The sequence below is a fragment of the Pagrus pagrus genome, assembly GCF_965226575.1.
Source record: "Pagrus pagrus genome assembly, chromosome: 14".
Classification (NCBI taxonomy): domain Eukaryota; kingdom Metazoa; phylum Chordata; class Actinopteri; order Spariformes; family Sparidae; genus Pagrus; species Pagrus pagrus.
In genome coordinates this window covers 2,411,285-2,427,008 of record NC_140198.1, presented here as the reverse complement: position 1 = coordinate 2,427,008, position 15,724 = coordinate 2,411,285, and the positions used below count along the sequence as shown (strand labels likewise).

At 39.0% G+C, this 15,724-nt stretch overlaps 2 protein-coding genes and 1 long non-coding RNA gene across 5 annotated transcripts in view; 1 reads left to right on the top strand and 2 right to left on the bottom strand.

The window, feature by feature from the left end:
• uimc1 (ubiquitin interaction motif containing 1) overlaps window positions 1-7,696 on the bottom strand; it is a 31,570-nt gene extending 23,874 nt beyond the window's left edge. The window contains exon 1 of the mRNA XM_084374200.1: window positions 7,617-7,696. The gene's annotated coding sequence lies outside the window, so the exon portion shown is untranslated. The remainder of the gene's footprint in view (window positions 1-7,616) is intronic.
• ncf1 (neutrophil cytosolic factor 1) overlaps window positions 1-12,179 on the top strand; it is a 40,615-nt gene extending 28,436 nt beyond the window's left edge. The window contains exons 2-12 of one of the 2 annotated variants that reach the window (XM_084374202.1): window positions 4,128-4,230; window positions 4,413-4,493; window positions 4,598-4,673; window positions 7,637-7,802; window positions 7,938-7,996; window positions 8,191-8,313; window positions 8,748-8,855; window positions 8,936-9,053; window positions 9,404-9,517; window positions 10,777-10,952; window positions 11,097-12,179. In XM_084374202.1, the coding sequence (XP_084230328.1) occupies window positions 4,159-4,230; window positions 4,413-4,493; window positions 4,598-4,673; window positions 7,637-7,802; window positions 7,938-7,996; window positions 8,191-8,313; window positions 8,748-8,855; window positions 8,936-9,053; window positions 9,404-9,517; window positions 10,777-10,952; window positions 11,097-11,260 (1,257 nt within the window). In that variant the 5' untranslated portion in view covers window positions 4,128-4,158 and the 3' untranslated portion in view covers window positions 11,261-12,179. Of the gene's footprint in view, window positions 1-4,127; window positions 4,231-4,412; window positions 4,494-4,597; window positions 4,674-5,068; window positions 5,763-7,636; window positions 7,803-7,937; window positions 7,997-8,190; window positions 8,314-8,747; window positions 8,856-8,935; window positions 9,054-9,403; window positions 9,518-10,776; window positions 10,953-11,096 lie in introns of those variants that run through there. The other variant, XM_084374203.1, reaches the window with a different exon arrangement.
• LOC311269792 lies at window positions 8,973-14,185 on the bottom strand. Of its 2 annotated transcripts, XR_014624148.1 has the most exons (4): window positions 13,992-14,185; window positions 11,090-11,196; window positions 10,742-10,930; window positions 8,973-9,060 (listed from the first exon to the last, which is right to left on the bottom strand). It is a non-coding gene; the product is annotated as an uncharacterized lncRNA (long non-coding RNA). The 2 variants fall into 2 exon arrangements; XR_014624149.1 differs by lacking the exon at window positions 11,090-11,196.
• Window positions 14,186-15,724: the final 1,539 nt, after the last annotated feature.

Genomic DNA, 15,724 nt, shown 5'->3' with positions numbered 1-15,724 from the left:
TGGTTTTGATTGTGTTTGTTTAATTATTCAGAATGCAATTGTGTTTTAAAATAAATATCTTGAAAATATAATTCTGACTTTGTTTACTTGATAGAGTCTGCAATAGTGATAGAAAATAAGTAATAAAGCTTGTGTATGCATGAGCTCAGGCGTAAACATCTCTAAAATAAACAGTTGTTATCCTTCATAACTGCAGTCTAGAATTTGGAAATTACTTTTATTTCTATAACTAATCAAATGGTGGCAGCTGTTTCTTGATTGTTTATTTTAACAATAATATCAATAATAATAAAACCCATATTATTATTAGTATTATAGATATAACAAACCCAAAATAAGCATTATAATAGTAATAATTATTACTAGTCTATTAATTATTGTTGTTATTCAGTTCAATTCAACCTTGACCAGTAGCAGCATGTAAAAGTACCTTTCTTTATAGTAGCATGATTATCTAACGTTTAATAATCAGGTGGCATTATTACCATCCTAAAGATTAATTGTTTCCCCATGATTTATCCAAAGATCTGTGATCAAATTTCTCAATAAATGTTTGACTAGATTGATTGGATGGTTTTAAATTGTCCACACACGCCGTAGCAAAAATAATCCGAACCAAATATGATCCTTTTAGTTTGGACGAGGGTGGGACGCGAACTCGGTTCCCAGAAGTTTGCCGTCCTCCGCTGGGACGGTCCTCTACACCTATCCGCGGCTGGCCTCCGCGTGTTAGGCGAACGTGATAACCACTACACTACGGAAACACTGTGAACACACCATGGACATGTTGCGTTCAAATACATACAGTAAACCCACCCGCTGCTGTATTACGTTGCTCTCTGTACTGTACTGTACCTACAGACTACTGACTGTAAGAATCGTCTGAGTTACAGTGTGTTGGAGGGTTTTACAGCGTCAACATGCTGAGTGATCCGCTTGTTGTTTGACAGTGATATTATTACTTATGGACACTACTGTTTGTAAATGACACCTTCAGGAACATTTCTTCCGGAAACATGTGTTGCTCTATATTCTCTTTCTGAACATCTAAAGAAAAGTACAGTTACATTTCCGTCAAAGTGCCGCGAGAACAACTAAAAACTAAATGAGTAAATGTGAACTATATTAAAAGCGACTTATATCTCTGATAAAAAATAATTTAACTTGGAAACTGTACATATGACGGAACAGGAACAGAGATATTTGAATAATTCATAAATCTAAAACTGGGTGAAAAAAATTAAAAACGATGTTTCCGCCCGGTTTCGAACCGGGGACCTTTCGCGTGTGAGGCGAACGTGATAACCACTACACTACGGAAACCGCCATGTACAGTAGCTGCGACGTTTTCGTTGAAATATATGATCAGAAAAACATTTTTTTCTAGCTCGTATATGAAAAAAACTGTATGTCTACAACACTATAATGAAGAACGACAATATAATGAGTTAAATCATGATGTGAAAATGATACAATAAACACACACACACACACACACGGCTGCTGTAAGTGTGAGTGATCAGCTGCCTCCTCAGTGACATTAATGTGACTCACAGGAGGGAAATCATCTGAAATCGTATGAATGTAATATTTCTGGTAACAACTTGTGATGTAGTTTAAACAGAACAGATCTAAATGCTGATCTACAATCATGATCTTATGCCTCACACACTCTTCTCTGTGGCGACGATGGAGGAAGTCACTCTCGTGGGTTTGTTGGTGAATCTTTTCACACTGGGTTTGTTCCTCTTTGCCTGTTGCAAAAGTTTTTGGAAATCACAAGCTGGAGCTGAAAGCCCCTCTGAAAGCCCACACGGCTGACTCACAACACGATTGCTACAGAAATAGAAATGTGTTTTTGTGTGTTCATACAGAAAGTCATCAACACGGTGTTTCCCCGTCCGGACCGTTGAGAAACAAACTGTTTTGAGGGGAAATTCTTGAATTGCCAGATTTCTTTTTATTTGACCGTTTACTGATTTTAAGTCTTTTAAAAACACAACGACTAGAACTATCATACAGCTTCTGACTACTGGGAGTACTGGGAGGTTTCCAGTGGAGTTAAAGAAGTACCCGGATCATTTTCAATGTAGAAATACTTCATTACAAGTAAAAGTTCTTCATCTAATATCTTATTTTAGTAAAACGACGTAAATGACAAAACAAGACAGAACAGTTCTGATAAACACGTATATATTTTTGTTTTTTCTGGACTTCTGGACAATCTTTGATATATTTCATGCCGGGCGTGTCCCGGTCACCAGGTGTTGTCCACAACTCTGTTTGGTTATTATTTTCCTTTAATGTCATTTTGAGATGTGGCATCATACATTTAAAATGGTGGAGGGAAGACGAGATGCATCAAGAGCCTCTGGAAAAACTGTTAAACTGTCTTGTCGTCAGAAAATCAGACAAGTAAGAAACAAATACTGGATTTTTCAACTAAATAAGATCGCAAAAATACTTTGATCCAGATTTTAATACAACATTTTCACGTACTTTCTTTTTCTGTGCCCGAGAATACATCTTTTAAAATCCTGATATCATTTACATTAGAATAGCTAAATTAAACGGCGACATTAAATATTCTTAATATTTCATCTAAATATACTGTTTGTCCAGTCGAATCAGTGATGGAATGTAACTACGTAAATGTACTCAAGTACTTAAGTACAGTTTTGAGGTACTTGTACTTTAAGTGTTTCCATTTTCTGCTTCTTTAAACTTTTACTTCATTTTGGAGGCAAGGATTAACTTTTTACTCCACTACATGTATTCGATATCTTTAGTTACTAGATACTCTTCAGATTACATAAATTACCAGATTAAAATAAAAATAAAAAACATTTTGATTATCAGAAAAACTCTGAATATCACATTCGATAATCATCCAGACGGGTAATCCAGAGTTTACAGTTTCTACATACATGTAGAAATATAAGTATTATTTACTTTTACTTGTACTTTTGATACTTCAATACATTTAATCAAGCAGTATTCATGTGGACAGAAAAATACTATTAAAATCTTGTTAAAAGTTTTTCTAACACCTCTTCTTTAGTTGAAAGTTGTTGTTTATAGTTTTCTAAGAATAAAATGATTTATCTGTTTTTCCTGAATCACTTTTAATACCGTTGATGCAAAAAAAAAAAAGGTTTGTCACTTGTTAAAAAAAATGATTACTTTGTGTTTTAATGATTAAAGCATTAACGGGCAACAGTCCTGCTGTTAGCAATGCTAAGCTAATATACCTCAAACTGCTGTTCAGGAATATTTACCGTGAAACATCATGATGACACAGTGAAGTCGATGTTTTTAATAACTCAATCATTTTCCCACGTTTGACGATTATGTCATAATTCCTCTTATCTTACTCAGTCGTTGAGTCATGGCCACAAAGCGTTTTGAGAGGTCACAGTGACCTCTGACCTTTGACCACCGATAATAAAGTGATGCTGGTTGTGTTATTGATCTCACCACGGTGACGGCACGCTGTTAAAACAATGACTTCTCCATCCACAAACACAGCGTTTCTGTGTGTCGACGGAAAGTTGAACTGAAACAGGAAACTCAGCTCGACTTGTCGTAGGACGGACTGTGTTTGTTGTGTTGTTGTCCTGACGGTCACTAAAGTGTCCTCATGTATGAAGATTTCTTTTGGTTGGATGATTATGAAAAACTTGAGCTGAGCTTCAGGAAGGAAACTTTCTCTCAGCAGATTTTCTCCGTCAGGTTTGCGATTGAAGAGAATATTTCATTTAAGATCGAGCTGCAAAATAATTCTTGACTGGATGACACGGAAATAAAAAATGAATCAATCGACTTAATATGTAGAACAAACTATTTATCTATGAATCAAGAAAACAATCTTTACTTTATACTTCTTCATCACTTTTAACTCGACTGTGACTGCTGTTTATTACCTGATGCAGAGAACAGCTGCTCATTACTGACAGTTAATATCGTTAATATTCTTATATAAGTGAAAGCGGAAGTGTTTCCTCATTTCTTTTTCCCTGTAATGATATTATGTAAATCTCAAACATGTAAAGAGGAACTAACTAACACACACACACACACACACACACACAGTATTTAAGCGTGGTGTCCGTTGTGTTTCCTCTCAGTTTGACTTCTGTCAGTCGGCTCTGTCTCGACATGCAGGAGACCTACGTCAGGCACGTGGAGCTGCTGGGCTTCGAGAAACGCTTCTTCCCGACTCAGCACTACGTAAGGCTCAAAACATTTTCTCTACAAACACAAATTCTGCTTCAAGTCTCCAAATTTAGGGAAATTATTCCTGAAGATCTGAGCCACAGTTCAGAATCAGAACCGAGAATCTAATATTCAGAACTGAGAGATTTCTTTGTGTTTAAATGAAATAAAACATGTCGTTTCGCCTGTTTGTGCAGATTTACATGCTGATGGTGAAGTGGAGCGACCTCTCTGAGAAGCTGATCTACAGGACGTATCCTGAGATCCACACCTTCCACGTGAGTTCCTCTGCCCTCCGAAATAAAAGCTCCACTGGCATCATGATGATTTGAAGTCAACAGACACCCAAAACAAAACAAAGATTTTGCTTTTTTTGTGCCAGAAATCGCTGAAGGAGATGTTTCCCATCGAGTCTGGTGAAATAGAAAGGAAGGACCGAATCATCCCGTCGTTACCAGGTGAGAAACAGGAAGAGCGTCGTCCATATTTAATCTGTGTGTACGTATGTCACATCTGTCACCGCTGGCTTCCTGCCATCACAGCTGCTCGACTCTCGTTTCTACCGTAAGATGTCATTCTGTCCGGTTCGTTAGTTTCACAGATGATTCATTGTTTTGACGACACGCAACTCGGAGGTTAAAGACTCGTGACTTGACTCGAAACTTGATATGTCTGCATTTTATTTGAGGTTTTCGATTCAGTTTTTTAGCTTTATGTCGTCTGGCTGTCAGTGTTTAACTGTTTAGAAGTGATGGAGAGGGAGTATTTATTTGTTTATTAAGAAGGAATTAGGAAATCAATAATCTTTTATAAATTATGAGGTTTTTGTCAGATTGATTCCAGTTATATAACTTGATAAACACATTTTTTGCAATGAACCCTCAAATCAAAGATATGTAACAGATATTTTACAGTTGAACAATAAACTTTATTGTCTAAAAATGACACCAGTGCACTGAAACAGCAAACTTACTCAGAGAGTAATAATTATAAATTACTAGCATCTTTTACTGCTTTATAGTCTGACCTGGGTTTAGTTTGAGACCAAATGAGTCGATTCACATGTCAGATTATTAGTTAGTTAGTTGTTTTGACAAACTGCAGAATCAGACTGATTTAAACAGATGATGAAGTAGATGAGGGATTTCTAAACGTGAGGGGAAACCTGGTTCTCAACCTTTCAGTTAAATCGGCTCTATGAAACAATTTGTAGCGATTCACACGTATTAATCACTTTTTCACTCCCCGTCTCTCTCAGTTATCTGAACGAGCTGGTAGATGATTTGTTGAAGCTGTTTAAAGCTGCTGGACTGTGGGTTTCTCTGTGACGGACTCGGGTCGGCTTTTCTGCGACAGTCCAAAGGATGTGACTTTAAAGACGTTCTCGAGCGCCTCGTCTAAAATCAGAGAGCAACAACAGCTGATGTTAGTTTAGAAAACGAGTCTTCTGTCGTAAACTGACGGCCTCCAACTCGACACAGAAGTTCAACAGAGAAGCTTTAAAGCTCCTCTGCACGCTGTGATGCTCTTTCAGGAAGCAGCTGCAGGTATCACACACACACACATGTGGGTGAATCCACTTCTCTTTTTCAAAAGCAACTGAGTAAACTGCAACAAGCCTGAAATCACAATGTCAAAATCTCTGCAGCAGCGTTCAGTGTGTAACATGTTGAGGCATCGAGCAGAACAGACTCGGCAGAAATGGAAGAAATTATTGATAAGTATGTTTTAATTAGTGAATAATCACCCGAAAATAAGAGTTGTTGTGTTTTCATGACCTAAGAATGAGCCGTTTAAATCTACATAGGGAGCAGGTTTCCTCCATGGAGGTTGCCATGTTGCACCGCCATGTTTCTACAGTAGCCCAGATGGACAAACCTGTCACTGGTGAGGACGAGTGGCTGCTGTTTCCTACCAAACAGTCTGACCACAATGTGATGAAGGATGGACGATCGTACTTATTAAGTGAAAGAAAGAAATCACAGGAGCGCGAATCGTTGTTGAAGAAACGAAAACTCCAAGACAGAGAAATGTTTGCAGATTGTGTCGTGCTTTCTGCTGGACAGATCAGAGTAACGTTAAAGATGACAACCACCAGTAACAAGTGTAACACAACCTGGATAATGTACAGTGTTTATCAGCAGTACATTAGTCTCATGCCGGCACATATAATATTAAATATTACTGATGCCTCAGTCTGTGCCTCTCAGAGAGCTGGTGGTAACGTCGCGTTAGCAAGATTAATTTAGATTTATTCCTTGTCTGTTGCAGTAAGACAACACATGATCCTAATGTTTTCTTTTTTTAGTTATAACCTTTAGTTTCATAGACTAAACATCTAAATACATCTTCACATCATCACTTGAACTAGTAGAAATACTCAACGCTCCAGATTTAGAAAATTACTCTCTTGTCTTCGCCAACGTCTTCGGAAAGAGAGGCGAGAGCGAGGGCTGTAATGCAGAATCTCACCACTAGTTGTCGCTAAATACTTGATATATATTTTACACACTGGACCTTTAAAGCTGAATTTACAACCCTGACTCCAAAACACGTGTGAAGCTGTCAGACATAAACATCTGCTCATCCTTTTGGACACAAACAGTACAAAGACAATATATTTATTGTTTTACTTCATCACCTGCATTGATTTTTGTAAATATAATCTTGAGTTTGATGGAGGCAACACGTTTCAGTTGGGACAGCAGTGACAAAAGACCGGGGAAGTTGTGAAAAGCTCCAGAAACTCCTGTTTGGACCACAGGTTGAGAACTTTGAGCTCGTGTTTGACCCACAACCTGAACATGAACTCCAAATCTTTTGGATTTCAAAATCTACACATAAAAGAGACGCATCGGAGGAAGTGAAATACATTTAGAGAGCTATTTTTGGATCTGTAATTTTTGTGTTTGGTGCCACTTCTTGCTTTCACTTTGTATCTACAGTCAGGTGTCATCAGAGAGACACTGACACTGAGCGGGTCGGAGTTTTTTAGCAGACGGTTTTCTGTTCCTGTTCAGATGTTCAGGACCGGTTTACATTAAAACAGAACTGCACACGTTCGTCTTGTGAAACCTAAATTACAAAACAAAACTTGTCGCAATATAAAGAAAGAGAAGCAAAGACAAAACCTCAATCCTGATGCAACCACAGCGTCCCGACAGGTCTGGAAACTTCCCCCTGTTGAAAGTGACTGTGTAGAGATTTTACAGCACACAGTTGTAATAACGATCCTGAAGAAGCCACGTCCGTTTCATGTCTTTTATTTGTTTTGTAGAAGCCACTGGCTTCTACAAAACAAATAAAAGACATGAAACGGACGTAGCTTCTGCTCCTAACTGGAAACCAGTCTACAAGTTGCTGGGTATTTCATTTAAACCTGTGACGGTTCTCCAGCTCACCTGGTTGTTTGTGTCCTCAGCCCCGCGGTGGCTCGACAGCCAGAAGTCGACAGAAACCAGGCAGACCACGCTGGCAGAGTACTGCCGCCTGCTCATCAACCTGCCGCCTCACATCTCCCGCTGCAAACTCCTCGCCAACTTCTTCAAGGTCCGACCGGAGGATGAAAACCCACCTGCCCCGAACACGTCAGTATATAACACACACACACACACACGTCTACATCCATTAAAGCTGAGTTATTAGAAGAAGAAACCGACTGTGAAGATGCATTCCTTCAAAATGAATGAGTCAAATAAATCAGATGATCATTTCCTCTGCAGACTGAAAAGAAACGAGACGTTCGTGATGTCCAGAGAGACGGCCAGAGGCAACACGTCAGGTGAGTTGCTTTAAACATCTTTAACACTGTAATCATAATTACACATTTTGTTGTTAACAACCTTTTAGAAATTAATATTATCATTCAAATATACATGCATTTAATATTTTCTAAGACTTTTCTCGAGCAAGTTTCCTGTAAACGTCGCAGGTGTTTCCTGACGTTAATTCAGATGATTGTGTTTCACCTGTCAGACATTTCCGGCCCGATCATCCTGGACACCTACAGAGTGATCGCAGACTTCACCAAGACGTCCAAACACGAGATCAACCTGCGCACCGGAGACCTGGTGGAGATAGTGGAGAAAAACCAGAACGGTGAGAGTTTTTATTTTCAGTGATGGAAACACACGTTATGATAATTATATATATTCGTGTGCGTGTGTGTTTATTTGGACTCATCTGACTGGTTTGACGTGGAAACATGAAGTGTCAGTTGTAAAAACAGGATGTAACATATAAATAAAGTTAATTGTTTTCCTGAACTTTACAAATACTTCCAGTTTTTTATCCGTCCAAAGTCTCTCATCAGCTTCAAATATGGATTTACTAAATAAATAACTTAACTACCTTTTACTTGGAGTCGACTCAACAGTAGCTTTTACCTTCCACCCCAAAGTTATAATCACCAAATCACCTTTTACAGGATGTAAAAGCACTGTGAGGTCGGAGGTAACGGTACTGTACAGCTGACAGGAGGTAAACACAGCTGCAGTTTGTAAAGGTCGCTCTGTTCCTGCTGCTGTGTTCAGGTTGGTGGTTCTGCCAGCATGAGTCCAAACACGGCTGGGTTCCTGCGTCCTACCTGGAGCCTCTGGACGGACCAGAGGAGTCTGAGGAAGCTGAACCAAACTACGAAGGTAAGATGTTTACAGTGTTTTCTTCTTTAAAAGCATTTTCTCCCCCCGTTTGTGTCGTTAACGCTGTCGTGTCCCTGCAGGAGAGCTGCACGTCGCCATCAAAGCCTACAAGGCGGAGCAGGCGGACGAGATCTCTCTGGAGCTGGGTGAAACCATCGAGGTCATTCATAAGCTGCTGGACGGCTGGTGGGTCGTCAGGTAGGATCTGAACACACATGCAAAAACACATTAAAGCAGCTTTAATTAACAGTTTTATATTAACACAATGAAAAGACAACGTGTTGGGTGTCTCTTGTGAACACAGAGAATTTCAGGAGCTTTTTAGAGAGTTTCAGCTCTTTGTTTATCCGTCTGAACACAACTTTACTGTTTCCGTTCACTCTCAGCACTCTCAAAGTGAAAAAAAGCCACTGTACACAACCTGTTAGCTAGCTGCTAGCTGGTGAACATAGAGGAGTTCATGTTTGACCTGCTGGTGACGTTATTTTTTATCGACTATGAATACTTGTCAGGATATTTCACGCTGATTTATTTATGTATTTTTACAGGAAAGGCGATGAAACCGGTCACTTCCCCTCCATGTTCCTGCAGAAGGCCACCAAGAGAGACAAATATGAAGTGGAGAGGGCGAGTCTGCACGGACAGAAGCCTCCACCTCGCAGGTACGTCAGAGATCACGACTGTGAAAACAAGTGACTCAAACGTTACAGCTCGGGATGCAAATTATTCATAATGTTACTTATCGATAGTCAGCTGCCTTTACAATCGATTATCTTAAATAGTGTGAGGAATATGTTGGACGTTCTCCCCTTAGAAAACTGCGTTAACCACCGACTTCGATGCAAAATCAGAGTCGGCTTCATTAGAAGTTAAAAGAACAAATAAAGTCAACAAAGTTACTTGAATGAGCTGCAATTTGTAAAAACGCTCTTCAGGAAGTAGATTTGTACTTTAAAATTCACCAAAGTAAAAAGATAATTCGTTTGAAAAGTCTGAACTGTTAAAATATCTGCAGCATCTTCGTGAAAAGCTGATGTGCTGATGTGCACGTAGTTCCTCTGCAGCCACTCTGTTGTCACACTGAACCACTTCAGACAAAAAGGGAAGTGTTGCACTCGCCCCAACACCCTCGCCCTGTTTCACAGTCTGTGATTTCCACATGTTTATCTTTGACCCTCTCGATCCGCTATTCTGGTATCAGTACCGCCGGTAGCAGGCGGGCGAGCTCTCTCTCTCTTTCTATTGTGGTACGCAGAGCAAATCCAGATCATCCAGACATGTTGTGAAATTATTATTCTTTAAACACTTCAGCCTTTTGAATTATAATGTTATTTAGTTTTGTCTTTCCTTGTTGTTTGAGTCTGCTATGTGGTCACGTTCATGCATGTTGTGGACGCAGACGTCACTCATGATTAGTTATAAACTAAACTCAAACTGTGATGGCAAGAAAGCAAGTGAAGGTAAAATAAAAAGGTTAAAATAACTACAAACGTCGCTCAGAAGGGGAAATACTGGGAAGAGATGTGCAGAGCAGGAGGAGAATATTTCAAGTAGCCCTGCTGAAAGTGAAGTTGACGACAGTGAACCGACCACGAGTGCTAGCGGCCGTTAGCATTAACAGAAAACACAGTAATAAACAGTAAGCTGGTGTTCGTGCACATCTATCATAATTCAGCATGTTAGCATTTTAATGTTAGCTTTAATTTAAGTACAAAGTAGTTCAGTCAAAGCTTTTTTCGTCATTAAAATAACAAAAAACACACAACACACTTGTTGGCCTACACAAACACGTTATTTCAACTGTTGGAACAATTGATTTATTTATTTTTTATCTCACTGTTGATCTGATGAAACTCAAACGATCACCACCCAGCTTCTCTACTTACCTGTACAGCTTTGTGCATCCTTCACTCGGTCTCAGGTCGACCATCCGAAATGCCAAAAGCATCCACAACAAGACTCGTCAGCGGCTCACCCAGGACACGTACCGCAGGAACAGCCGCCGGTACCTCCAGCAGAAGGGCGCCCGGCTCGCCTCGCCCCGCAGGAACTCCAACAACACCCCGAAGTCACCGCTGAGGGAGAGGAAGAACCAGGGTAAAGAAAACACGATCATACCGACGTGTTTCCAGGACAGTTTGTCACATCTGAATGATTTTCTTTGTCTTCTGTCCACTGGTGCAACAATCGACCCATAAAACCACTCGTAACACACATTATTTTGTCATTTATACCTCGTAGACAACATCCCTGAGCAGTCCAGCTCCAGCTCGGAGAGCGAGCTGAAGAAGGAGGCTCCGGTCATCCCTCCCCGGCCGAGTCCAGAACTCATCCTGGAGCGCTGCAGTGACAACACCCGCAAGAAAGTCAGCATCCACAGGTCTCGCACCAGCTCCGCCACTTAGCACGAGCGTTCATCGCACGTCTTAAAAGTCGCAATGAAAAAGTCTTTTGACAGCTTTTTGTTCTACCGTAACATTTTGCAGACAGTTTTCCTTAATTGTTAAATTGTGTAAAGTGTCCTTTAATACTTTTAGACTTCCTGGTTAGTCTTTAAAAAGTCTTTTAAAACACCTCACAGATAAATACTTTAATTTTAAGAAAATAAGTTCTGCAGTTTCCTCAAACAGCTGCTCAGTGTAGTAGGAAACAATGATTTGTTAGGGACTATTTTCAAAGGCGGATTGATCCACATTTGGTGCTGTGGTGAGTCTGTCGGGCAAAGAGTGTAAATAAACAGATCGTCCATTGGACACAACACAAAAACAGAAGATGTATCTGGCTCTGATGCAGTATTTGATGCAGTATTTCCTGTTTTGGTCTTTGTTTTTTTGTTGACAAGAGGACAAATGTTTGGAGCCACAGTGTGTAGGTTTTGAAAAATCTTATCTTTGGTGTCACCTGGTGGTCGCATCAGGAATAACACTCCCAGACAGCAAGGCAGATGAAACAGACGCAGGATGACTGAAAGCATTTATTATTATTATTTTAATATTATCTCAACCTTCCAGGATCTCTAAAGATCTCTGTTTAATATGTTATATTTTGTTTTTTTCATTTGTGCAAAAGCAAAGTGTAAAAAAAACAACAATTTTCAAATTTTTTGGTAAAATAAATAAATAAATGAAGTGTGAATTCATCACATAACCTCCTTAAAATGGCACATTGTTGTTTTTACACTTGTTTAACAAGATATAAGCAGAATTTGTTCAGTTGGAGTATTGTACTTTTTTTTTTAGAAAACAAAAATAAAATTATATTTCTGTTTGTTGCTCATGTGTGGAAACATTTAGATCTATTTTCAATGTGATCTGTAGAGCTTTGTTTTTATTTATTTGCTCAAAATATGTATTCAATAAAATAAAAGAAAAGCTTTTATTGCTGCAGTCTGATGATTGTTTCCTTGAATTAAGAAAATAAGTAACAATAACAGCCTCCTGAATGAACGTCTACCCATTAAAAGATATTTGAACTGAGCCTTTTGAAAATAAATACTTCACGGTATCAGGCTGCTGTAGTTCTGTGAAAGCAAAGTGTTTCCAGGTTTTTGTGGGTCGAGCAGAACAGAAGTAGGTTACAGTGAATGTAGGTCTGTCTTTAAAAAGCCTCAAAGTCAACAACCTGCAGCACATTTAGAAACGAGGCTGAGGATGTCGAGGACACGAGGTCCGTTTTAACATCAGAAGTTCCAGTTCTCACTCTGATTGGCTGTTCGTACAATACGTGGCACATAAAGACACTTATAGTTGATTAAATTATTAATATGAAAGTGTAACTACAAGGTAATGTGAATGAACACAGAGAGAACAGCTATTTAAAGGGTTAGATCACTGAAATCACAAGTAGGCTGGTATTTAGTCTGACAGGCAAAAACCCAACAGATCATATCGTCATCATCAGGAGAACAAAGTACTAAGAAGAAGAAGTATGCTGCATAAAATGGAAATACTCAAGTAAAGTAGAAGTATATCAAATATGTACTTGTACAGTACGTGAGTAAATGTATTTACCAGTTACATCCTGGCTCTGGGAGGTCGTTTCTCTGGAGTTTGCACGTTCTCCCTCTGTTTGCTTTGGCTTCCTTCGCCATCAGAAACACGTAGGTTCATTCATTGTTGTTGGCCTCCTGTTATTAATCTGATTACTGTAACCTTTCAGCAACAATTATTTAAATGACGGGTGTTGCCAAGTTTCCTGTTTCCTGGATGTTCAGGACAAAGTTCAACCCGATCCAGTGAATAACCGAGAGATTGGTGAGGTTCACAATGCACAAACACAGAGTCACAAAAATACTGAAATGCAGCTCTGAGGGACAAACTTCTAACATTCATGACTTAAAAAGTATTTGGAGTACAGATGTAGGATTTCTGCATGGTGCCATGAATTTAATCGAAGTGTCAATCAATAAAATCTATGACGTGAACCAGGAGGCTCCAGGTGAGTTGGCATGTAATGACCCTCACGCTAGCGCCCAGGTTTATAACTTGAACTGGACCCCAGGTGCTGCAAAATGGCTGCCTACTGCTCCTAGATGCTAGGATGGGTTGAAATGCAGCGATCATTGACTGTCACTATATGTTGTACTCTGTATGATGACAATAACACTTGATTGACTTAATTCCACCACTGGAGTTGTTCATAAACTATAACTAGGAAAGTAGTTTGATCTCCCATGCAGTGACAAATACTATAAATATAGACCTTATATAGTCAACATAGTGCATCCCTATTGTTTATGTTTGTATGCTTCTATATTATTTTAGCTGCACAGAAAAAGAAGAAAAGATTTGACCCCGACGTGATTTGAACACGCAACCTTCTGATCTGGAGTCAGACGCGCTACCGTTGCGCCACGAGGTCCTACTTCCTTATTTCTCAACCTCGGCTTAATGTACATAAACTAACTCTGAGGCGTCCTGAGAGTCTGTTTTGATATTAAATAAATTATCGTTGGTGAAACTTTCGTCAACAACAGTAATAAAGTGTGAGCTAAAGCTAAACAGAACAGCAGGTAACGCTAGCATGCAAGCTAAGCCCTAGCTTGTGTTAGCGATGTTGAGCTAGTTTTCCCAGCTAATATGAAGAGAGAAGAGGTCGTGTCTTGAGAGTGTGGACAACAGTAAACTGTTAATTTACCTGAAGTGTTAATTATTTGACGTCCAGAACACGACGAGGTACAAATATACTGAACACAGCATCACTGACCTGCAGACTGACGGACAGCAGGAGCTAACGGTACTTCTGAGTTCACATTAGCACGTGAGCTACTTCAGCCAAACCGCCGCCAGAGGGACGGCTCGCACCGACGTCGCACGTCACACGTGTACGTAACAAGTTAAGGTAAGTACGTAAGGTGAGTTGTTAGCGCTAATTGACATCGAATATTATCACTGTCTACGCCGATATCAAAGCACAAGTTCAGTAGTGACTTGTATTTGCGTATCTGTCCCTGGTGGTCTAGTGGTTAGGATTCGGCGCTCTCACCGCCGCGGCCCGGGTTCGATTCCCGGTCAGGGAACTAGATCTTTTAGCCCATTTTTCAGTAAAGCTATCTAAAAACGTGCAGCAAGAAAAAAAGACTTTTTAAAAATGCGTGCAATAAATAAATACAATGCATACACACTTACATTTACCTACGTTTCTACTTCATAATTCATTTTTAAGATGTATATTTCTTGTGTATTTGTGTTTTCTTTTTCATTTTCACACTTTTTTTTCACAATAATATATTTTTTTGCTTACCTCATTCTTAAAAGGACATTTCTTAATAATCTTGTTTTTTTTTTCTGGTGGTGGAAAGTAACGAAGTACATTTACTCAATCAAGTCACGCCACTTACTGTAAGTTCACAGCTATTTGCACAGTGCACAAAGTGTGTGACCTACATAGTGTGGTATCTTGTAAAGGTGTATGTGAAATATATTCTTAATTCCTCTTTTTTGAAGTGTTTCTTGTGCTGATGTTTTAATGTGAACTTGTCCTTTATACTGACGAACATAACAGCATTCAATCAGACAGAAGTAAAAGTGAGGTGACACAGTAAAAGCACCTGGTTCAGGCTACACACACACACAGATATGACATCATCGTTATTTTAACGTGTATATGAACAGTATTGCAGTAGTGTTCCTGACGTATGACGACAGCTGTGGTAATATCGATGATGCAATCCACAAATCAATCATTAATCGAGGACAGAGGACGGGCTGGTGCTGAAGCAGAGATGCCCTCTGCTCCGTGTCTTCATCCTCCTCTGCAGAGATTGCGTGTCTTGGCTGCTGCAGAGAGATCCGTCAAGTCATGACGATTTAAAGGCGAGAACCGGATATGAGGTGATTATCGCTTCCCTTCAAAATAAAAGGCTAATCTATCACTTCTCAAATCAAGCATGTGGATGTGGAAGGTCCCCACAATAACAAATGCAAGTACTTTAAAAATGTAGTTAGAGTTTGTACAAAACATTGAAATCAAATCAACTGAAAAGTAATTACTAACCAATTACTTCATTACTGCAGTCTATTAAATACAACTACAAGGTGTTTGTACCTTTACTCGAGAATATAAATATTCTGCTACTTAACAATTGAACTGATTGACAATTAAGAGGGATTTTATACTTTTTACTCCACCACATGTATTAAAAAACGTAAGTAATATATTTCACATTAAAATTATGATAATACAAATTGTATTAATATTGTAGATCAAGATCAAATGTTTTTGGGCTGTTTTAAAGATATTTTATACATCTTATATATTAATACTGCACACATTTAATCATCAATTATTATGATATCATAATATATTATACATTATTCTTTCTGCACAATGAATATTTTTACTTTTCCTATTTTAAGTGCATTGCTTAA